Source organism: Entelurus aequoreus, linkage group LG03 (assembly GCF_033978785.1).
Source record: "Entelurus aequoreus isolate RoL-2023_Sb linkage group LG03, RoL_Eaeq_v1.1, whole genome shotgun sequence".
Lineage (NCBI taxonomy): Eukaryota > Metazoa > Chordata > Actinopteri > Syngnathiformes > Syngnathidae > Entelurus > Entelurus aequoreus.
The window spans coordinates 83,685,231-83,708,901 of record NC_084733.1 but is presented as its reverse complement, the minus strand read 5'-3'; the positions used below and the strand labels follow the sequence as shown (position 1 = coordinate 83,708,901).

At 40.7% G+C, this 23,671-nt stretch overlaps 1 protein-coding gene across 1 annotated transcript in view; it reads right to left on the bottom strand.

Moving 5' to 3' along the window:
- The window catches only part of LOC133646993 (D(4) dopamine receptor-like), a 30,934-nt gene extending 9,558 nt beyond the window's left edge, over nucleotides 1-21,376 (bottom strand). Inside the window, exon 1 of the mRNA XM_062043002.1 lies at nucleotides 20,616-21,376. Within this exon, the coding sequence (XP_061898986.1) occupies nucleotides 20,616-20,858 (243 nt within the window). The 5' untranslated portion in view covers nucleotides 20,859-21,376. The remainder of the gene's footprint in view (nucleotides 1-20,615) is intronic.
- Between the last annotated feature and the right edge of the window lie 2,295 nt (nucleotides 21,377-23,671).

Sequence of the window (23,671 nt, the reverse complement as noted above, 5' to 3'; positions counted from 1 at the left end):
CAAATAGGTCCGTAAAACAGTTCAAAGAGGTCCGTAAAACAGTTCAAAACGAGGTCCGTAAAACAGTTCAAAGAGGTCCGTAAAACAGTTCAAAAAGAGGTCCGTAAAAAACAGTTCAGAGGTCCGTAGAACAGTTCAAAAAGAGGTCCGTAAAACAGTTCAAAAAGAGGTCCGTAAAACAGTTCAAAAAGAGGTCCGTAAAACGGTTCAAAAAGGTCCGTAAAACGGTTCAAAAAGGTCCGTAAAACGGTTCAAAAAGAGGTCTGTAAAACGGTTCAAATAGGTCCGTAAAACAGTTCAAAAAGAGGTCCGTAAAACAGTTCAAAGAGGTCCGTAAAACAGTTCAAAACGGCCCGTAAAACAGTTCAAAACGAGGTCCGTAAAACAGTTCAAAACGAGGTCCGTAAAACAGTTCAAAAAGAGGTCCGTAAAACAGTTCAAAAAGAGGTCCGTAAAACAGTTCAAGAAGAGGTCCGTAACACAGTTCAAAAAGGTCCGTAAAACAGTTCAAAAAGGTCCGTAAAACAGTTCAAAAAGAGGTCTGTAAAACGGTTCAAAAAGAGGTCCGTAAAACAGTTCAAAAAGAGGTCCGTAAAACAGTTCAAAAAGAGGTCCGTAAAACGGTTCAAAAAGGTCCGTAAAACGGTTCAAAAAGAGGTCTGTAAAACGGTTCAAATAGGTCCGTAAAACAGTTCAAACGAGGTCCGTAAAACAGTTCAAAGAGGTCCGTAAAACAGTTCAAAACGAGGTCCGTAAAACAGTTCAAAGAGGTCCGTAAAACAGTTCAAAAAGAGGTCCGTAAAAAACAGTTCAGAGGTCCGTAGAACAGTTCAAAAAGAGGTCCGTAAAACAGTTCAAAAAGAGGTCCGTAAAACAGTTCAAAAAGAGGTCCGTAAAACGGTTCAAAAAGGTCCGTAAAACGGTTCAAAAAGAGGTCTGTAAAACGGTTCAAATAGGTCCGTAAAACAGTTCAAAAAGAGGTCCGTAAAACAGTTCAAAGAGGTCCGTAAAACAGTTCAAAACGGTCCGTAAAACAGTTCAAAACGAGGTCCGTAAAACAGTTCAAAAAGAGGTCCGTAAAACAGTTCAAAAAGAGGTCCGTAAAACAGTTCAAAAAGAGGTCCATATAACAGTTCAAAAAGAGGTCCATATAACAGTTCAAAAAGAGGTCCGTAAAACAGTTCAAAGAGGTCCGTAAAACAGTTCAAAGAGGTCCGTAAAACAGTTCAAAAAGAGGTCCATATAACAGTTCAAAAAGAGGTCCGTAAAACAGTTCAAAGAGGTCCGTAAAACAGTTCAAAGAGGTCCGTAAAACAGTTCAAAGAGGTCCGTAAAACAGTTCAAAAAGAGGTCCGTAAAACAGTTCAAAGAGGTCCGTAAAACAGTTCAAAGAGGTCCGTAAAACAGTTCAAAAAGAGGTCCGTAGAACAGTTCAAAGAGGTCCGTAAAACAGTTCAAAAAGAGGTCAATATAACAGTTCAAAAAGAGGTCCGTAAAACAGTTCAAAGAGGTCCGTAAAACAGTTCAAAGAGGTCCGTAAAACAGTTCAAAGAGGTCCGTAAAACAGTTCAAAGAGGTCCGTAAAACAGTTCAAAAAGAGGTCCGTAAAACAGTTCAAAGAGGTCCGTAAAACAGTTCAAAGAGGTCCGTAAAACAGTTCAAAAAGAGGTCCGTAAAACAGTTCAAAGAGGTCCGTAAAACAGTTCAAAAAGAGGTCTGTAAGACAGTTCAAAGAGGTCCGTAAAACAGTTCAAAAAGAGGTTTGTAAAACAGTGGAAAAAGGAGGTTCAAAAAGAGGTCGTCTGGAACTTGGGCAGATCCTGCCTTCTCTCCGCTTTGTGGGGTTAAAACAATATCTTTGTGTTGATTACAATACATGAAAGAAAACAGAACACCTTCATGTTGCTTCCCCCTTACACAGTGGAGTTCTACAAGCCTTCTTCTTGGTAGCTTCCAAAGACAGCTTTTGTCTTCTTGCCAGGAACTCATTTCAACACAAAGTATTGTGATGATTTAGATAGAATTATTCTGACAAGATGTACACGTTTCTCCTCACTGAGCCAAATTGAATTCTGTCTCTGTTTGATTCTTTGCTTCTTGTCTTGTTTAATAGATGTCGTCTTGTTTAATAGATGTCATCAGTGTTTGAACGTGACAGGCACTCCACCCTTTCCCGGGCGAGAACCGTGGACTCGGACTTGGAGGTGCTGATTCTCATCCCAGTCGCTTCACACTCGGCTGCGAACCGATCCAGTGAGAGCTGAAGATCCTGGCCAGATGAAGCCATCAGGACCACATCGTCTGCAAAAAGCAGAGATCTAATCCTGCAGCCACCAAACCGGATCCCCTCAACGCCCTGACTGCGCCTAGAAATTCTGTACATAAAGGTTATGAACAGAACCGGTGACAAGGGCAGCCTTGGAGCAGGACCGGTAATCAGCATTTCCGCTGTCTTGGCGTTGAGTTGCAAGAAGTAAGCGGACATCCATTGTTTCATTTCATTAAGACACGCCTCCAGCTGACTACAATCCGGCGTGTTGGTCAGCTTTAGGGGTGTGTAGAGTTGGGTGTCATCAGCATAACAGTGAAAGCTAAAACCGTATTTGCGTATGTCGCCGCCTAGCGGCAGCATGTAAATACTACACAGTGCAAGGCCAAGAACTGAACCCTGGGGAACTCCGCACGTTACCTTGACATAGTCCGAGGTCACATTGTTATGGGAGACGCACTGCATCCTGTCAGTAAGATAAGAGTTAAACCAAGACAAGGCTAAGTCTGACATACCAATACGTGTTTTGATACGCTCTAATAAAATATTATGATCGACGGTATCGAAAGCAGCGCTAAGATCAAGAAGCAGCAACATAGATGACGCAACAGAATCCATCGTTAGCAATAGACCATTAGTCATTTTTGCGAGGGCTGTCTCCAGTGTTTCCCACACATTCATTTATTTGTGGCGGCCCGCCACGAAAGAATAACATCCGCCACAAATTTATTTTTATTTTATTTATTTATTTTTTTGTCCTGTCCAGCTTCTCAAGCAAATCATATAGTTGATGTAGATGCCCATATCGGCTGTTCAGATTTACTTTACAAAAGAGAAGTGTAGGATACTTCTCTTGTTGCCTTATTTGTATTTGACCACTACTGTTTTCTGTTTATTTGTTACTGACTGTGGCAGGACACCTCTGCCTCTGTTTCACTTTATGTTGCTGGTAAATAATATGGTTGTAGTAGTAGGCTAAAGTTAAATTATTTAGTATGCACTAATTAAAGGGGCAGAGCTTTAAGAGACATTTTAGCTTTTATATTTTATAAGATATATTTTTTTGTAAGAACCACAATTAATAAATATATTTCAGTGAATAACTTATTGTTCAAATCTGTATATAAATATGTACATAAAGTGTTGTAATTATATTGTAAAATGGATGGATGGACGTTTAAAACTAAACTGTTATTATTAATTAGTAAGTATACAATTTTTGAGCCTTTTTAGAGAAAATCATATCATTGTAGTACATTATGCAAATTACTCGATGATGTCATGGTGACCACGCCCATAGCCACGCCCCCACCGCCACAGGTATCTTGGCAGTTTATGGGAAACACTGGTCTCTGTAGAGTGATTTGCCCTGAAACCGGATTGAAAGGGTTCACAGAGATTGTTAGACACTAAGTGTTCATTTAGCTGCTGTGCAACAATCTTTTCCAGGATTTTCGAAATAAACGGAAGGTAGTTCACCATGAGGTCAGGATCGAGGTTAGGTCTTTTGAGTAGAGGATGAATAACCGCTTTTTTCAATGCTAGGGGAACAGTGCCGGAGGAAAGTGATAAGTTAATAATATTTAGCACGGTTGGACTTAATATTACAAAAAGCTCCTTGATAAGTTTCCCAGGAAGTGGGTCAAGTAAACATGTTTTATCCCACTTACACGCCTTAACAATTCCTCTAAATGTTATTTCATCGAAGAGAGAGAGACTATTTTGGAGGGCGGTATCCGTCGTATATACAGTCGTATCTGTGTTAATAGAACCCAGTTGTAGCTGGGATGCGTTGTCTTTAATCTCCTTTCTAAAAATAGGAGCGTAAGACAAGAAGTAAAACACTACACACAGGAAAAGAGCAAAAAAATCCAAATAAGTCAGGGGGTGATGTGACAGGTGGTGACAGTACACCTACTTTGAGACAAGAGCTATAGTCATGCTTGGTTATGGTTTAAAGTCATATCCAACAATTGCGACAACAACTTTTTACTATCAACTGAGTTTCGTTTTTAATGATTTCTGCTGGTGGTGTGCCTCCGCATTTTTTCAACGCAAAAAATGTGCCTTGGCTCAAAAAAGGTCTACATAACATGTCATGGTGCTTCTTTGCCCAACATGTTGCGTAGATGATGTTTTACGTGCCTCCACTTCAACAGCGTCTTCTCCCCGGCAGCCATGTTGTAGTTTTTAATGCTTCCATAGCAAGTCTACCGACAGATATAAGTTAGAACTGTACGCTACTTTGTATTAGAAATGGCAACGGCGGAGGACGCATGTGCATGTACGAGCCAGTCGATGGAAGACTGGCGCAAAGCACTTTGGGTACATTTCTACTTATGGATAATACGCTGACATCACACTTGGGGAAAAAAAACAAAAAAGAGGTCTGTATAACAGTTCAAAAAGAGGTCTGTAAAAGAGTTCAAAAAGACATCCGTAAAAGAGTTCAAAAAGAGGTCCGTAAAACAGTCCAAAAAGAGGTCCGTAAAACAGTTCAAAAAGAGGTCCGTAAAACAGTTCAAGAAGAGGTCCGTAAAACAGTTCAAAAAGGTCCGTAAAACAGCTCAAAAAGGTCCGTAAAACAGCTCAAAAAGAGGTCTGTAAAACGGTTCAAAAAGAGGTCCGTAAAACGGTTCAAAGAGGTCCGTAAAACAGTTCAAAGAGGTCCGTAAAACAGTTCAAAAAGAGGTCCGTAAAACAGTTCAAAGAGGTCCGTAAAACAGTTCAAAAAGAGGTCCGTAAAACAGTTCAAAAAGAGGTCCGTAAAACAGTTCAAAAAGAGGTCCGTAAAACGGTTCAAAAAGAGGTCCGTAAAACGGTTCAAAAAGCGGTCCGTAAAACGGTTCAAAAAGAGGTCTGTAAAACGGTTCAAAAAGAGGTCCGTAAAACAGTTCAGAGGTCTGTAAAACACTTCAAAACGAGGTCCGTAAAACAGTTCAAAGAGGTCTGTAAAACAGTTCAAAACGAGGTCCGTAAAACAGTTCAAAACGAGGTCCGTAAAACAGTTCAAAAAGAGGTCCGTAAAACAGTTCAAAAAGAGGTCCGTAAAACAGTTCAAAAAGAGGTCCGTAAAACAGTTCAAAGGGGTCCGTAAAACAGTTCAAAAAGAGGTCTGTAAAACAGTTCAAAGAGGTCCGTAAAACAGTTCAAAGAGGTCCGTAAAACAGTTCAAAGAGGTCCGTAAAACAGTTCAAAAAGAGGTTCGTAAAACAGTGGGAAAAGGAGGTTCAAAAAGAGGTCGTCTGAAACGTAAGACAAGAAGTAAAACACTACACACAGGAAAAGAGCAAAAAAGTCCAAATAAGTCAGGGGGTGATGTGACAGGTGGTGACAGTACACCTACTTTGAGACAAGAGCTACAGTGATGCTTGGTTATGGTTTAAAGTCATATCCAACAATTGCGACAACAACTTTTTACTGTCAACTGAGTTTCGTTTTTAATGATTTCTGCTGGTGGTGTGCCTCCGCATTTTTTCAACGCAAAAAATGTGCCTTGGCTCAAAAAAGGTCTACATAACATGTCATGGTGCTTCTTTGCCCAACATGTTGCGTAGATGATGTTTTACGTGCCTCCACTTCAACAGCGTCTTCTCCCCGGCAGCCATGTTGTAGTTTTTAGTGCTTCCATAGCGAGTCTACCGACAGATATAATTTAGAACTGTACGCTACTTTGTATTAGAAATGGCAACGGCGGAGGACGCATGTGCATGTACGAGCCAGTCGATGGAAGACTGGCGCAAAGCACTTTGGGTACATTTCTACTTATGGATAATACGCTGACATCACACTTGGGGAAAAAAAACAAAAAAGAGGTCTGTATAACAGTTCAAAAAGAGGTCCGTAAAACAGTCCAAAAAGAGGTCCGTAAAACCGTTCAAAAAGAGGTCCGTAAAACAGTTCAAGAAGAGGTCCGTAAAACAGTTCAAGAAGAGGTCCGTAAAACAGTTCAAAAAGGTCCGTAAAACAGTTCAAAAAGAGGTCTGTAAAAGAGTTCAAAAAGACATCCGTAAAAGAGTTCAAAAAGAGGTCCGTAAAACAGTCCAAAAAGAGGTCCGTAAAACAGTTCAAAAAGAGGTCCGTAAAACAGTTCAAGAAGAGGTCCGTAAAACAGTTCAAAAAGGTCCGTAAAACAGTTCAAAAAGAGGTCTGTAAAACGGTTCAAAAAGAGGTCCGTAAAACAGTTCAAAAAGAGGTCCGTAAAACAGTTCAAAAAGAGGTCCGTAAAACAGTTCAAAGAGGTCCGTAAAACAGTTCAAAAAGAGGTCCGTAAAACAGTTCAAAAAGAGGTCCGTAAAACAGTTCAAAAAGAGGTCTGTAAAATGGTTCAAAAAGAGGTCTGTAAAACGGTTCAAAAAGAGGTCTGTAAAACGGTTCAAAAAGAGGTCTGTAAAACGGTTCAAAAAGAGGTCCGTAAAACAGTTCAAAGAGGTCTGTAAAACACTTCAAAACGAGGTCCGTAAAACAGTTCAAAGAGGTCTGTAAAACAGTTCAAAACGAGGTCCGTAAAACAGTTCAAAGAGGTCTGTAAAACACTTCAAAACAAGGTCCGTAAAACAGTTCAAAGAGGTCTGTAAAACAGTTCAAAACGAGGTCCGTAAAACAGTTCAAAAAGAGGTCCGTAAAACAGTTCAAAAAGAGGTCCGTAAAACAGTTCAAAAAGAGGTCCATAAAACAGTTCAAAAAGAGGTCCGTAAAACAGTTCAAAAAGAGGTCCGTAAAACAGTTCAAAGGGGTCCGTAAAACAGTTCAAAAAGAGGTCTGTAAAACAGTTTAAAGAGGTCCGTAAAACAGTTCAAAGAGGTCCGTAAAACAGTTCAAAAAGAGGTTCGTAAAACAGTTCAAAGAGGTCCGTAAAACAGTTCAAAAAGAGGTCTGTAAAACAGTTTAAAGAGGTCCGTAAAACAGTTCAAAGAGGTCCGTAAAACAGTTCAAAAAGAGGTTCGTAAAACAGTGGAAAAAGGAGGTTCAAAAAGAGGTCGTCTGAAACGTAAGACAAGAAGTAAAACACTACACACAGGAAAAGAGCAAAAAAGTCCAAATAAGTCAGGGGGTGATGTGACAGGTGGTGACAGTACACCTACTTTTGAGACAAGAGCTACAGTGATGCTTGGTTATGGTTTAAAGTCATATCCAACAATTGCGACAACAACTTTTTACTCTCAACTGAGTTTCGTTTTTAATGATTTCTGCTGGTGGTGTGCCTCCGCATTTTTTCAACGCAAAAAATGTGCCTTGGCTCAAAAAAGGTCTACATAACATGTCATGGTGCTTCTTTGCCCAACATGTTGCGTAGATGATGTTTTACGTGCCTCCACTTCAACAGCGTCTTCTCCCCGGCAGCCATGTTGTAGTTTTTAGTGCTTCCATAGCGAGTCTACCGACAGATATAATTTAGAACTGTACGCTACTTTGTATTAGAAATGGCAACGGCGGAGGACGCATGTGCATGTACGAGCCAGTCGATGGAAGACTGGCGCAAAGCACTTTGGGTACATTTCTACTTATGGATAATACGCTGACATCACACTTGGGGAAAAAAAACAAAAAAGAGGTCTGTATAACAGTTCAAAAAGAGGTCCGTAAAACAGTCCAAAAAGAGGTCCGTAAAACCGTTCAAAAAGAGGTCCGTAAAACAGTTCAAGAAGAGGTCCGTAAAACAGTTCAAGAAGAGGTCCGTAAAACAGTTCAAAAAGGTCCGTAAAACAGTTCAAAAAGAGGTCTGTAAAAGAGTTCAAAAAGACATCCGTAAAAGAGTTCAAAAAGAGGTCCGTAAAACAGTCCAAAAAGAGGTCCGTAAAACAGTTCAAAAAGAGGTCCGTAAAACAGTTCAAGAAGAGGTCCGTAAAACAGTTCAAAAAGGTCCGTAAAACAGTTCAAAAAGAGGTCTGTAAAACGGTTCAAAAAGAGGTCCGTAAAACAGTTCAAAAAGAGGTCCGTAAAACAGTTCAAAAAGAGGTCCGTAAAACAGTTCAAAGAGGTCCGTAAAACAGTTCAAAAAGAGGTCCGTAAAACAGTTCAAAAAGAGGTCCGTAAAACAGTTCAAAAAGAGGTCTGTAAAATGGTTCAAAAAGAGGTCTGTAAAACGGTTCAAAAAGAGGTCTGTAAAACGGTTCAAAAAGAGGTCTGTAAAACGGTTCAAAAAGAGGTCCGTAAAACAGTTCAAAGAGGTCTGTAAAACACTTCAAAACGAGGTCCGTAAAACAGTTCAAAGAGGTCTGTAAAACAGTTCAAAACGAGGTCCGTAAAACAGTTCAAAGAGGTCTGTAAAACACTTCAAAACAAGGTCCGTAAAACAGTTCAAAGAGGTCTGTAAAACAGTTCAAAACGAGGTCCGTAAAACAGTTCAAAAAGAGGTCCGTAAAACAGTTCAAAAAGAGGTCCGTAAAACAGTTCAAAAAGAGGTCCATAAAACAGTTCAAAAAGAGGTCCGTAAAACAGTTCAAAAAGAGGTCCGTAAAACAGTTCAAAGGGGTCCGTAAAACAGTTCAAAAAGAGGTCTGTAAAACAGTTTAAAGAGGTCCGTAAAACAGTTCAAAGAGGTCCGTAAAACAGTTCAAAAAGAGGTTCGTAAAACAGTTCAAAGAGGTCCGTAAAACAGTTCAAAAAGAGGTCTGTAAAACAGTTTAAAGAGGTCCGTAAAACAGTTCAAAGAGGTCCGTAAAACAGTTCAAAAAGAGGTTCGTAAAACAGTGGAAAAAGGAGGTTCAAAAAGAGGTCGTCTGAAACGTAAGACAAGAAGTAAAACACTACACACAGGAAAAGAGCAAAAAAGTCCAAATAAGTCAGGGGGTGATGTGACAGGTGGTGACAGTACACCTACTTTTGAGACAAGAGCTACAGTGATGCTTGGTTATGGTTTAAAGTCATATCCAACAATTGCGACAACAACTTTTTACTCTCAACTGAGTTTCGTTTTTAATGATTTCTGCTGGTGGTGTGCCTCCGCATTTTTTCAACGCAAAAAATGTGCCTTGGCTCAAAAAAGGTCTACATAACATGTCATGGTGCTTCTTTGCCCAACATGTTGCATAGATGATGTTTTACGTGCCTCCACTTCAACAGCGTCTTCTCCCCGGCAGCCATGTTGTAGTTTTTAGTGCTTCCATAGCGAGTCTACCGACAGATATAAGTTAGAACTGTATGCTACTTCGTATTAGAAATGGCAACGGCAGGAGGACGCATGTGCATGTACGAGCCAGTCGATGGAAGACTGGCGCAAAGCACTTTGGGTACATTTCTACTTATGGATAATACGCTGACATCACACTTGGGGGAAAAAAAAAATTAATTGTGCAAATTCCAAATGTCTCGTTTGGAGGAAGTATGAAGGAAGGCAAGATCGTTTTATACAAAACCCAAAATAAGTGAAGTTGTCACGTTGTGTAAATGGTAAATAAAAACAGAATACAATGATTTGCAAATCTTTTTCAACTTATATTCAATTGAATAGACTGCAAAGACAAGATATGTAACGTTACAACTGGAAAACTTTGTTATTTTTTGCGAATATTCGCTCATTTGGAATGTGATGCCTGCAACATGTTTCAAAAAAGCTGGCACAAGTGGCAAAAAAGACTGAGAAAGTTGAGGAATGCTCACCAAACACTTATTTGGAGCATTCCACTGGTGAACGGTCTAATTGGGAACAGGTGGGTGCCATGATTGGGTATTAAAGCAGCTTCCATGAAATGCTCAGTCATTCACAAACAAGGATGGGGCGAGGGTCACCACTTTGTGAACAAATGCGTGAGCAAATTGTCGAACAGTTTAAGAACAACATTTCTCAATAAGCTATTGCAAGGAATTTAGGGATTTCACATCTAAAAAGGTCTGTAATATCATCAAAAGGTTCAGAGAATCTGGAGAAATCGCTGCACGTAACATTGAATGCCCATGACCTTGGATCCCTCAGGCGGTACTGCATGAAAAAAACGACATCAGTGTGTAAAGGATATCACCACATGGGCTCAGGAACACTTCAAAAAACACGGTCAGTAACTACAGTTTGTCGCTACATCTGTGAGTGCAAGTTAAAACTCTACTATGCAAAGCCAAAGCCATATATCAACAACACCCATTTAAGATGGACTGATGCAAAGTGTAAGAAACTGTGGACGTTGTGTCTTCCAGAACAAAAGAGGAAAAGAACCATCCGGATTGTTCTAGGCGCAAAGTGGAAAAGCCAGCATCTGTGATGGTATGGGGGTGTATTAGTGGCCAAGGCATGGGTAACTTACACATCTGTGAAGGCACCATTAATGCTGAAAGGTACATACAGGTTTTGGAGCAACATATGCTGCCATCCAAGCATGGTGGTGGTAGTATTATTGCTCTGGGCCTGAATGGAACTGGTGCTTTACAGAGAGTAAATGGGACAATGAAAAAGGAGGATTACCTCCAAATTCTTCAGGACAACCTAAACTCATCAGCCCGGAGGTTGGGTCTTGGCGCAGTTGGGTGTTCCAACAGGACAATGACCCCAAACACACGTCAAAAGGGGTAAAAGAATGGCTAAATCAGGCTATAATTAAAGTTTTAGAATGGCCTTCCCAAAGTCCTGACTTAAACGTGTGGACAATGCTGAAGAAACAAGTCCATGTCAGAAAACCAACACATTTAGCTGAACTGCACCAATTTCGTCAAGAGGAGTGGTCAAAAATGCAAGCAGAAGCTTGTGGATGGCTACCAAAAGCGCCTTATTGCAGTGAAACTCGCCAAGGGACATGTAAGCAAATATTAACATTGCTGTATGTATACTTTTGACCCAGCACATTTGCTCACATTTGTCAGAATAATTGTATCTAAGTTATCACAAAACTTTGTGTTTCCAGGAGTTCCCGGCGAGTGGACAAAAGCTGTCTTTGATATTACCAAGCAACAGGCTTGTAAACTCCACTATGTACGACGGGAAGCGACATGAAGGTGTCGGTTTCTTTGATCTGTTGTAATCCACAGGAAGATCTTGTCTTGACCCGAGACCTACAAAGCGGAGAGGAAGCAGGACCTGACGCAAGCTCCAGGCATCTTCTCTTTTAACTGTTTTGTGACCAAGGGCGACGGCTGTTTACGACCCCCCTCCCTTGAGAAACAGCTGATGCTATGTAATCAGGGAAAAGTCCAAATAAACGAGGCGGCGCAGAATTCTCTTGTCAGAGCGTGGTGGAAGACAGTACAAAGAGTACAGCCCAGACGTTTCTCCTCAATGAGCTACCGTATTTTTCGGACTATAAGTTGCAGTTTTTTTCATAGTTTGGCCGGGGGTGCGACTTATACTCAGGAGTGACTTATGTGTGAAATTAATAACACATTACCGTAAAATATCAAATAATATTATTTAGCTCATTCACGTAAGAGACTAGACGTATAAGATTTCATGGGATTTAGCGATTAGGAGTGACAGATTGTTTGGTAAACGTATAGCATGTTCTATATGTTATAGTTATTTGAATGACTCTTACCATAATGTGTTACGTTAACATACCAGGCACGTTCTCAGTTGGTTATTTATGCCTCATATAACGTACACTTATTCACCCTGTTGTTCACTATTCTTTATTTATTTTAAATTGCCTTTCAAATGTCTATTCTTGGTGTTGGGTTTTATCAAATAAATTTCCCCCAAAAATGCGACTTATACTCCAGTGAGACTTATATATGTTTTTTTCCTTCTTTATTATGCATTTTCGGCCGGAGCGACTTATACTCCGAAAAATACGGTCAATTGAATTCTGTCTCTGTTTAATTCCTTGCTTCTTGTCTGTTTAATAGATGTCATCAAGGTTTTGAACCTGACAACATTTTCAGAAGGCCCGTAATAAATTCATAAAAACAACCAAACTTCATGAATGTTTTTTTTTTGTGACCAACAAGTATGTGCTCCAATCACTCTATCACAAAAAAATAAAGAGTTGTGGAAATTATTGGAAACTCAAGACAGCCATGACACTATGTTCTTTACAAGTGTATGCAAACTTTTCATCACAACTATATTATTACTAGAAAGGGTGGTCCTGAAGAGGTAGGCAGTTTTCTCAGGTCTCAAGAAGGTAAGAAATACAATAGTGCAGGGGTCACCAACCTTTTTGAAACCAAGAGCTACTTCTTGGGTACTGATTAATGCGAAGGGCTACCAGTTTGATGCACACTTAAATAAATTGCCAGAAATAGCCAATTGGCTCAATTTACCTTTAACTCCATGTTATTAATAATAATTAATGACATTTACACTTAATTGAACGGTTTAAAAGAGGAGAAAACACGAAAAAAATGACTATTAAATTTTGAAACACAGTTTATCTTCAATTTCGACTCTTTAAAATTCAAAATTCAACCGAAAAAAAGAAGAGAAAAACTAGCTAATTCGAATCTTTTTGAAAAAATTAAAAAAATAATTTATGGAACATCATTAGTAATTTTTCCTGATTAAGATTAATTTCAGAATTTTGATGACATGTTTTAAATAGGTTAAAATCAAATCTACACTTTGTTAGAATATATAACAAATTGGACCAAGCGATGAGGTGGCGACTTGTCCAGGGTGTACCCCGCCTTCCGCCCTATTGTAGCTGAGATAGGCTCCAGCGCCCCCTCGACCCCAGAGGGAATAAGCGGTAGAAAATGGATGGATGGATGGATGGACTAAGCTCTATTTCTAACAAAGACAAAACATTATTTCTTCTAGATTTTCCAGAACAAACATTTTAAAAGAAATTCAAAAGACTTTGAAATAAGATTTAAATTTGATTCTACAGATTTTCTAGATTTGCCAGAATAATTTTTTTGAATTTTAATCATAAGTTTGAAGAAATATTTCACAAATATTCTTCGTCGAAAAAACAGAAGCTAAAATGAAGAATTAAATTTTAAAAAATGTATTATTCTTTACAATAAAAAAAAATAAATGTACTTGAACATTGATTTAAATTGTCAGGAAAGAAGAAGAAGGAATTTAAAAGGTACAGAAAAGGCAATTCTTTTTTCTTTTTTTTTCAGTTTTGAAGTAAACATGAACCATGGTGACACAAACATGCAATTAAATGATCTAAATAATAGTTGTACATGTACATTTAAAAATGTGTTTTAAAGATCCTAGAATCATTTTTAAGGTTGTATTTTTTCTCTAAAATTGTCTTTCTGAAAGTTATAAGAAGCAAAGTAAAAAAATTCATGAATTTATTTATTTAACCTACTCAGTGGACTAGTGGTTAGAGCAGGGGTCGGGAACCTTTTAGGCTAAGAGAGCCATGTAAGCCAAATATTTTAAAATGTATTTCCATGAGAGCCATAAAATATTTTTTAACACTGAATACAACTAAATGTGTGCATTTTTAAGTAAGACCAACATTTATAATATTATTCTTATTATTTTTAATAACATTGTTATTTTGAAGTTAACTAATAATAAATAAAATACTTCTTACCATAAATGCGACTTCCTGAACAGGTGTGGTAGAAAACGGATGGATGGATTAAAATGCATGACAATGTTTTATATTTTGAACGTTATTTTTAACATTGTGATTACCAGCAAAATTATTCATTACTTATCGTGTTAAGCAATGTCAGCCAAGATTTATCTGAGAGCCAGATGCAGTCATCAAAAGAGCCACATTTGGCTCTAGAGCCATAGGTTCCCTACCCCTGGGTTAAGAGTGTCCGCCCTGAGATCGGTAGGTCGTGAGTTCCAACCCCGGCCGAGTCATACCAAAGACTATACTAATGGGACACATTACCTCCCTGCATGGCACTCAGCATCAAGGGTTGGAATTGGGGGTTAAATCACCAAAAATGTTTCTCAGGCGCGGCACCGCTGCTGCCCACTGCTCCCCTCACCTCCCAGGGGGTGAACAAGGGGATGGGTCAAATGCAGAGGACAAATTTCACCACACCTAGTGTGTGTGTGACAATCATTGGTACTTTAACTTAACTTTAACTTAAAGGCCTACTGAAATGAATTTTTTTTATTTAAACGGGGATAGCAGATCTATTCTATGTGTCATACTTGATCATTTCGCGATATTGCCATATTTTTGCTGAAAGGATTTAGTATAGAACAACGACGATAAAGATTGCAACTTTTGGTATCTGATAAAAAAAAGGCTTGCACCTACCGGAAGTAGCGTGACGTAGTCAGTTGAACATATACGCAAAGTTCCCTATTGTTTACAATGATGGCCGCATGAAGTGAGAGAGATTCGGACCGAGAAAGCGACAATTTCCCCATTAATTTGAGCGAGGATGAAAGATTTGTGGATGAGTAAAGTGCAAGTGAAGGACTAGTGGGGAGTTGAAGCTATTCAGATAGGGAAGATGCTGTGAGAGCCGGGGGTGACCTGATATTCAGCTGGGAATGACTACAACAGTAAATAAACACAAGACATATATATACTCTATTAGCCACAACACAACCAGGCTTATATTTAATATGCCACAAATTAATCCTGCATAAAAACACCTGCGTGTTTGTTATGCTAGCTCCTAGCTCCTCTGCTAGCTCCTAGCTCCATAGAACACGCCAATACAATTCAAACACCTGATCAACACACACAATCACTCAGCCCAAAAGACCGTTTACCTAACCCAAGGTTCATAAAGCTTATATATTTTTAAAAAGTTACGTACGTGACGCGCACATACGGTCAAGTTATCGAATGTTTAGCAGCCAAGGCTGCATACTCACGGTACCTGATATTCAGCTGGGAATGACTACAACAGTAAATAAACACAAGACATATATATACTCTATTAGCCACAACACAACCAGGCTTATATTTAATATGCCACAAATTAATCCTGCATAATAACACCTGCGTGTTTGTTATGCCAGCTCCTAGCTCCTCTGCTAGCTCCTAGCTCCATAGAACACGCCAATACAATTCAAACACCTGATCAACACACACAATCACTCAGCCCAAAAGACCGTTCACCTAACCCAAGGTTCATAAAGCTTATATATTTTTAAAAAGTTACGTACGTGATGCGCACGTACGGTACGGTACGTGTTATGCTAGCTCTTAGCTCCTCTGCTAGCTCCTAGCTCCATAGAACACGCCAATACAATTCAAACACATGATCAACACACACAATCACTCAGCCCAAAAGACCGTTCACCTAACCCAAGGTTCATAAAGCTTATATATTTTAAAAAAGTTACGTACATACGCAAAAAAAAGCCAAAGCTGCATACTCACAGTAGCACGTCTGCGTCTTTGTCATCCAAATCAAAGTAATCCTGGTAAGAGTCTGTGTTGCCCCGGTTCTCTACAGGCGTCTGTGTATCCAAGTCAAAAGTCCTCCTGGTTAGAGTCTCTGTTATCCGAGTTCTTCCATCTTGACTGCATCTTTCGGGAGTGTAAACAAAGAAGCGCCGGCTGTGTACTGTTGTGGCTGACTACGTTCGAAAAATACGTCCATTTCGCACCGACAACTTTCTTCTTTGCTTGCTCAGCTTCCTTCTCCATAATGCAATGAACATGATTGAAACAGATTCACGAACACAGATGTCCAGAATACTGTGGAATTATGAAATAAAAACAGAGCTTTTTCGTATTGGCTTCAATGTGGAAGGCATACCCGTGTTCGCCGGTCTACGTCACGCGCATACGTCATCCTCAGAGGCGTTTCGAACCGGAAGTTTAGCGGCAAATTTAAAATGTCACTTTATAAGTTAACCCGGCCGTATTGGCATGTGTTATAATGTTAAGATTTCATCATTGATATATAAACTATCAGACTGTGTGGTCGGTAGTAGTGGGTTTCAGTAGGCCTTTAACTTAAGTGAAGACCAAGTCTTTAAAATATTTTCTTGGATTTTCAAATTCTATTTGAGTTTTGTCTCTCTTAGAATTAAAAATGTCAAGCAAAGCGGGACCAGCTTGCTAGTAAATAAATACAATTTAAATTACAAATTCAATAGGTTCCTTTCGTCCCATTGCAAAAGGAACTCCCTTTGGGATTCCTTTGACAATGGTCCTGTGCGGACCCTAAAAATAGAGGCAGCTCACTGGTAAGTGCTGCTATTTAAGCTATTTTTAGAACAGGCCAGCGGGCTACTCATCTGGTCCTTACGGGCTACCTGGGGCCCGCGGGCACCGTGTTGGTGACCCCTGCTCTAGAGCCATAGGTTCCCTACCCCTGGGTTAGAGTGTCCGCCCTGAGATCGGTAGGTTGTGAGTTCAAACCCCGGCCGAGTCATACCAAACACTATACAAATGGAACCCATTACCTCCCTGCTTGGCACTCAGCATCAAGGGTTGGAATTGGGGGTTAAAATCACCAAAAACGATTCCCGGGCGCGGCACCGCTGCTGCCCACGGCTCCCCTCACCTCCCAGAGGGGTGAACAAGGGGATGGGTCAAATGCAGAGGACACATTTCACCACACCTAGTGTGTGTGTGACAATCATTGGTACTTTAACTTAACTTTAACTTAACTTAAGTGAAGACCAAGTCTTTAAAATATTTTCTTGGATTTTCAAATTCTATTTGAGTTTTGTCTCTCTTAGAATTAAAAATGTCAAGCAAAGCGGGACCAGCTTGCTAGTAAATAAATACAATTTAAATTACAAATTCAATAGGTTCCTTTCGTCCCATTGCAAAAGGAACTCCCTTTGGGATTCCTTTGACAATGGTCCTGTGCGGACCCTAAAAATAGAGGCAGCTCACTGGTAAGTGCTGCTATTTAAGCTATTTTTAGAACAGGCCAGCGGGCTACTCATCTGGTCCTTACGGGCTACCTGGGGCCCGCGGGCACCGTGTTGGTGACCCCTGCTCTAGAGCCATAGGTTCCCTACCCCTGGGTTAGAGTGTCCGCCCTGAGATCGGTAGGTTGTGAGTTCAAACCCCGGCCGAGTCATACCAAACACTATACAAATGGAACCCATTACCTCCCTGCTTGGCACTCAGCATCAAGGGTTGGAATTGGGGGTTAAAATCACCAAAAACGATTCCCGGGCGCGGCACCGCTGCTGCCCACGGCTCCCCTCACCTCCCAGAGAGGTGAACAAGGGGATGGGTCAAATGCAGAGGACACATTTCACCACACCTAGTGTGTGTGTGACAATCATTGGTACTTTAACTTAACTTAACTTAAGTGAAGACCAAGTGTTTAAAATATTTTCTTGGATTTTCAAATTCTATTTGAGTTTTGTCTCTCAGAATTAAAAATGTCAAGCAAAGCGGGACCAGCTTGCTAGTAAATAAATACAATTTAAATTACAAATTCAATAGGTTCCTTTCGTCCCATTGCAAAAGGAACTCCCTTTGGGATTCCTTTGACAATGGTCCTGTGCGGACCCTAAAAATAGAGGCAGCTCACTGGTAAGTGCTGCTATTTGAGCTATTTTTAGAACAGGCCAGCGGGCTACTCATCTGGTCCTTACGAGCTACCTGGTGCCCGCGGGCACCGCGTTGGTGACCCCTGCTCTAGAGCCATAGGTTCCCTACCCCTGGGTTAGAGTGTCCGCCCTGAGATTGGTAGGTCGTGAGTTTAAAACCCGGCCGAGTCATACCAAAGACTATACAAATGGGACCCATTACCTCCCTGCTTGGCACTCAGCATCAAGGGTTGGAATTGGGGGTTAAAATCACCAAAAACGATTCCCGGGCGCGGCACCGCTGCTGCCCACTGCTCCCCTCACCTCCCAGGGGGGTGAACAAGGGGATGGGTCAAATGCAGAGGACACATTTCACCACACCTAGTGTGTGTGTGACAATCATTGGTACTTTAACTTAACTTAACTTAAGTGAAGACCAAGTGTTTAAAATATTTTCTTGGATTTTCAAATTCTATTTGAGTTTTGTCTCTCTTAGAATTAAAAATGTCAAGCAAAGCGGGACCAGCTTGCTAGTAAATAAATACAATTTAAATTACAAATTCAATAGGTTCCTTTCGTCCCATTGCAAAAGGAACTCCCTTTGGGATTCCTTTGACAATGGTCCTGTGCGGACCCTAAAAATAGAGGCAGCTCACTGGTAAGTGAGCTATTTTTAGAACAGGCCAGCGGGCTACTAATCTGGTCCTTATGGGCTACCTGGTGCCCGCGGGCACCGCGTTGGTGACCCCTGCTCTAGAGCCATAGGTTCCCTACCCCTGGGTTAGAGTGTCCGCCCTGAGATCGGTAGGTCGTGAGTTCAAACCCCGGCCGAGTCATACCAAAGACTATACAAATGGGACCCATTACCTCCCTGCGTGGCACTCAGCATCAAGGGTTGGAATTGGGGGTTAAAATCACCAAAAACGATTCCCGGGCGCGGCACCGCTGCTGCCCACTGCTCCCCTCACCTCCCAGGGGGTGAACAAGGGGATGGGCAGAGCCGGCCCAAGGCATAAGCGTACTAAGCGCTTGCTTAGGGCCCTGCGGCCCCCAAAAGCAATTAACAAAAAATTCTTATTTTTTATATGTAGGAGTCTGAGTCAGACTCCTACATGGCAGTGATTAGTATTAATAACAAAGTCGGCCATCAGATTTCTTACAGCAATGTCATAAATGACTTTGCCTCCAGAAAAGCCAGGAAGCACAGGTTTTAAGGAGGGTGGAGTGGTGTGGGTGGGGAAGAACAGAGGAACAAAACTGTGATGTGATGGTCAAATGTGTGAATTAAGGACCTTAATTTAAGGTAGTTTATTTTGATTTTTTCCCCAAAATTTTTTGCACATCGTTATGTACATTTACATAGTTTTAATATGTAGTAACTTTATATTTGTTTATAAACCGTTATGTTACCTTGTTTCTGGTAACTCTGTTCATTAATATTATTTAAGTATTTGCTTGATATTTAATTTAATTATGTTGTTTTTTGTACAATTGAATTTGTTCCTTTTTATATATATTTAAGTGATTTTATTGTTGCACTTTATTGTTTTTCTTGCACTACGAATTATTTTTGCACATTGCCGTTTCAGGTTTTTGTTACCTCCAATAATAAAGTAAATCAGAATTAGCTCTATTGTCCAGTTATGTTTAACACACATGGAATTTAACTTCAGTAGACTGCGCTCTCTTTGTACAAAGTAAACATTAAATATGAACAATTAACTAAAAATATAAACTAGTAATTAAAGACTAATATGTACAAGACTGATGAGACAAGAGGACACTTTTACTGTAAATACAAAGCTTTATCACTTGGACTGTTCAACCCCAGGCCACTCTTGTAGCTGAATGTTTTCTACATTTTAAGTTTAGGAACCATATGTGGCACTCTGGACATCATTCGTTCATTCATTGGTTATATTTATGTTCTTAACTGGGCCACCCCCATATCTTTAAAAATGACATGTCATTTGTAAAGACATGCCAGGCTGACAATAGGATAATGTAAACAACACTGCCAGAGCCGCAATGAGTTTATAGTAAGTGTGTGAATGATCAACAATCAATATTATTGGCAGAAATAGAGGGCCCCAAAATCAAATTTTGCTTAGGGCCCCATGGAGGCTTGGGCAGGCACTGGGGATGCGGGTCAAATGCAGAGGACACATTTCACCACACCTAGTGTGTGTGTGACAATCATTGGTACTTTAACTTAACTTAAGTGAAGACCAAGTGTTTAAAATATTTTCAAATTCTATTTGAGTTTTGTCTCTCTTAGAATTAAAAATGTCAAGCAAAGCGAAACCATCTTGCTAGTAAATAAATAAAATCTAAAAAATAGAGGCAGCTTACTGGTAAGTGCTGCTATTTGAGCTATTTTTAGAACAGGCCAGCGGGCGACTCATCTGGTCCTTACGGGCTACCTGGTGCCCGCGGGCACCCCGTTGGTGACCCCTGCTCTAGAGCCATAGGTTCCCTACCCCTGGGTTAGAGTGTCCGCCCTGAGATCGGTAGGTCGCGAGTTCAAACCCCGGCAGAGTCATACCAAAGACTATACAAATGGGACCCATTACCTCCCTGCATGGCACTCAGCATCAAGAGTTGGAATTGGGGGTTAAATCACCAAAAATGTTTCTCGGGCGCGGCACCGCTGCTGCCCACTGCTCCCCTCACCTCCCAGGGGGTGAACAAGGGGATGGGTCAAATGCAGAGGACACATTTCACCACACCTAGTGTGTGTGACAATCATTGGTACTTTAACTTAACTTAACTTAAGTGAAGACCAAGTGTTTAAAATATTTTCTTGGATTTTCAAATTCTATTTGAGTTTTGTCTCTCTTAGAATTAAAAATGTCAAGCAAAGCGGGACCAGCTTGCTAGTAAATAAATACAATTTAAAAAATAGAGGCAGCTTACTGGTAAGTGCTGCTATTTGAGCTATTTTTAGAACAGGCCAGCGGGCTACTCATCTGGTCCTTACGGGCTACCTGGTTGGTGACCCCGCAATAGTGTGTGTGTGTGTGTGTGTACCTCCGAGTAGACGAAGAGGGGCAGGACGAGGACAGCCAGCATGAGGTCTGCCACGGCCAGACTGACGATGAAGTAGTTGGTGGTGGTCTTCAGGGCCTTCTCCATCCACACACTCACACACACCAGCAGGTTCCCCCCGATGATCACCACGATCAGCAGCACACCGAACACCAGCGCCGCCACGTTGTGACCCCTGGGAGGTTCCCCCGAGGACCCTACGGCCGCGCTCACGTTAACCGTCATCTCCACGGCCGCGGCTCCTCGCCTCTGTCCCGGCCTCTCATGAAGGACGGGGGTGGTGGTGGTGGTGGTGGAGTTTCATCTTCCGGGACGCACCCCGGCGCGTAAAAGTGTCCCAAAAAGCCGTCCTATTTGAGGGTTGAAAAGACAGCGGCTACAGCGTCACCGTGTGGCCGAAACGGAGAAAAGTGATTTTTTGGGGAAAAAATGACATTTTAAGGAAGCGCGGAAAAGTTTCCGAAGCCACCGGGCGGTGTGAGGGGAAAGTGTCCGGGTGGAGAGTCCTCCCTGGGCGGGGTGTATTCCTTCCTTACACTCGCTCCCCGGAGCCCAACGAGGCCAAATGAGCCTAATTAAAGCCGCTTATCAGCTGCTGTGTGCCCGCGTCCTCCCGCGTCAGACCTGCTACCCCCCGTCCCCCCCACTGCGCCTGCGCGCACTCACAAGTGGCAAAGAGAGAGAGAGAGAGAGGTCACGCTCACGACAACAAAACACGGATTCTCTTGTCCAAATGTCAAACATGAAACAGAAAAAAAAAAAGAGCTTAACTTCCACATTAGATACAACACCTCGTGAGATAGTTGAGGACATTGCCACTTTTAGGGGACATTGGAGCACACTGTTCATTTTGCTGTGTGGGACTCCTTTGAGAGCAGGAGAAATGATCCGTTCCCGGGTGAAACCGTGACTACCCTTGTTTTAAGTCACTGCCACGCAAGTGAAGTGAAGGCAATTATATTTATATAGCGCTTTTCTCTAGTGACTCAAAGCGCTTAAAGCAGGGGTCCCCAAACTACGACCCCGCGGGCCGGCCCGCCAGCATCCAAAATCAGGCCCGCGGGAAGTCCCAAGTATAAAAAAAATAAATAATGTCTCCTAGCCGCTCAGGCAAATCATATTGTCTAAAAATGCATTTTCTCATCGATAACGTGACATCATCGCGCACGCGGAAAGTGCGCTATATATATCTAATATATATACATATATATGTATGTATATATATATATATATATATATATATATATATATATACACACACACATATATATATATATATATATATATATATATATATATATATATGTATATATATATATATATATATACACTACCGTTCAAAAGTTTGGGGTCACATTGAAATGTCCTTATTTTTTAAGGAAAAGCACTGTACTTTTCAATGAAGATAACTTTAAACTAGTCTTAACTTTAAAGAAATACACTCTATACATTGCTAATGTGCTAAATGACTATTCTAGCTGCAAATGTCTGGTTTTTGGTGCAATATCTACATAGGTGTATAGAGGCCCATTTCCAGCAACTATCACTCCAGTGTTCTAATGGTACAATGTGTTTGCTCATTGGCTCAGAAGGCTCATTGAGGATTAGAAAACCCTTGTGCAATCATGTTCACACATCTGAAAACAGTTTAGCTCGTTACAGAAGCTACAAAACTGACCTTCCTTTGAGCAGATTGAGTTTCTGGAGCATCACATTTGTGGGGTCAATTAAACGCTCAAAATGGCCAGAAAAAGAGAACTTTCATCTGAAACTCGACAGTCTATTCTTGTTCTTAGAAATGAAGGCTATTCCACAAAATTGTTTGGGTGACCCCAAACTTTTGAACGGTAGTGTATATATATATATATATATATATATATATATATATATATATATATATATATATATATATATATATATATATTTACAGCCCGGCCCCCGGCCAAATTGTTTTAACCCAATGCGGCCCCCGAGTCAAAAGGTTTGGGGACCCCTGGCTTAAAGTGTAAATAGAAGTTAACCAGTGGGACTAAATAGGGGTGTGGGGAAAAATCGATTCAAATTCAATATCGCGATTCTCACGTTGTGCGATTCAGAATCGATTCTCATTTTTAAAAAATCGATTTATTTATTTAATAATTTATTTATATATATATTTTTTTTAAAATAAAGACAATAATGCATTTTTTTGTGGTCCCCTTTATTTAGAAAATAATCAAAAAGTATCGAAATAATTTTGGTACCGGTACCAAAATATTGGTATCGGGACAACACGACTTTATTGTCATTGCACTGAAGGTAAAATAAGGTAAACAAAAAAAAAGTGGTTAAAAACGTAATAGAAGGTAAATAAGAGGTTAAACAGGTAACGGGACGGCATGACGCGGTTGGGAGAGTGGCCGTGCCAGCAACCTGAGGGTTCCTGGTTCAATCCCCACCTTCTACCAACCTCGTCACGTCCGTTGTGCATGTCCTTGAGCAAGACACTTCACCCTTGCTCCTGGTGAGTCGTGGTTAGGGCCTTGCATGGCAGTGTGTGTGAATGGGTGAATGTGGAAATAGTGTCAAAGCGCTTTGAGTACCGATTGATTGATTGATTGATTGATTGAGGCTTTTATTAGTAGATTGCACAGTACAGTACATATTCCGTACAATTGACCACTAAATGTTAACACCCGAATAAGTTGTCCAACTTGTTTAAGTCAGGGTCCACTTAAAGGCCTACTGAAAGCCACTACTACCGACCACGCAGTCTGATAGTTTATATATCAATGATGAAATCTTAACATTGAAACACATGCCAATACGGCCGGGTTAACTTATAAAGTGACATTTTAAAATTCCCGCCACACTTCCGGTTGAAAAACTCCTTTGGATATGATTTATGCGCGTGACGTCATAAAATGCACGGAAGTGTTTGGGCCCTATTGGACACAATACACAAAGCTCTGTTTTCTTCGACAAAATTCCACAGTATTGTGGACATCTGTGTTGGTGAATCTTTTGCAATTTGTTTAATGAACAATGGAGGCTGCAAA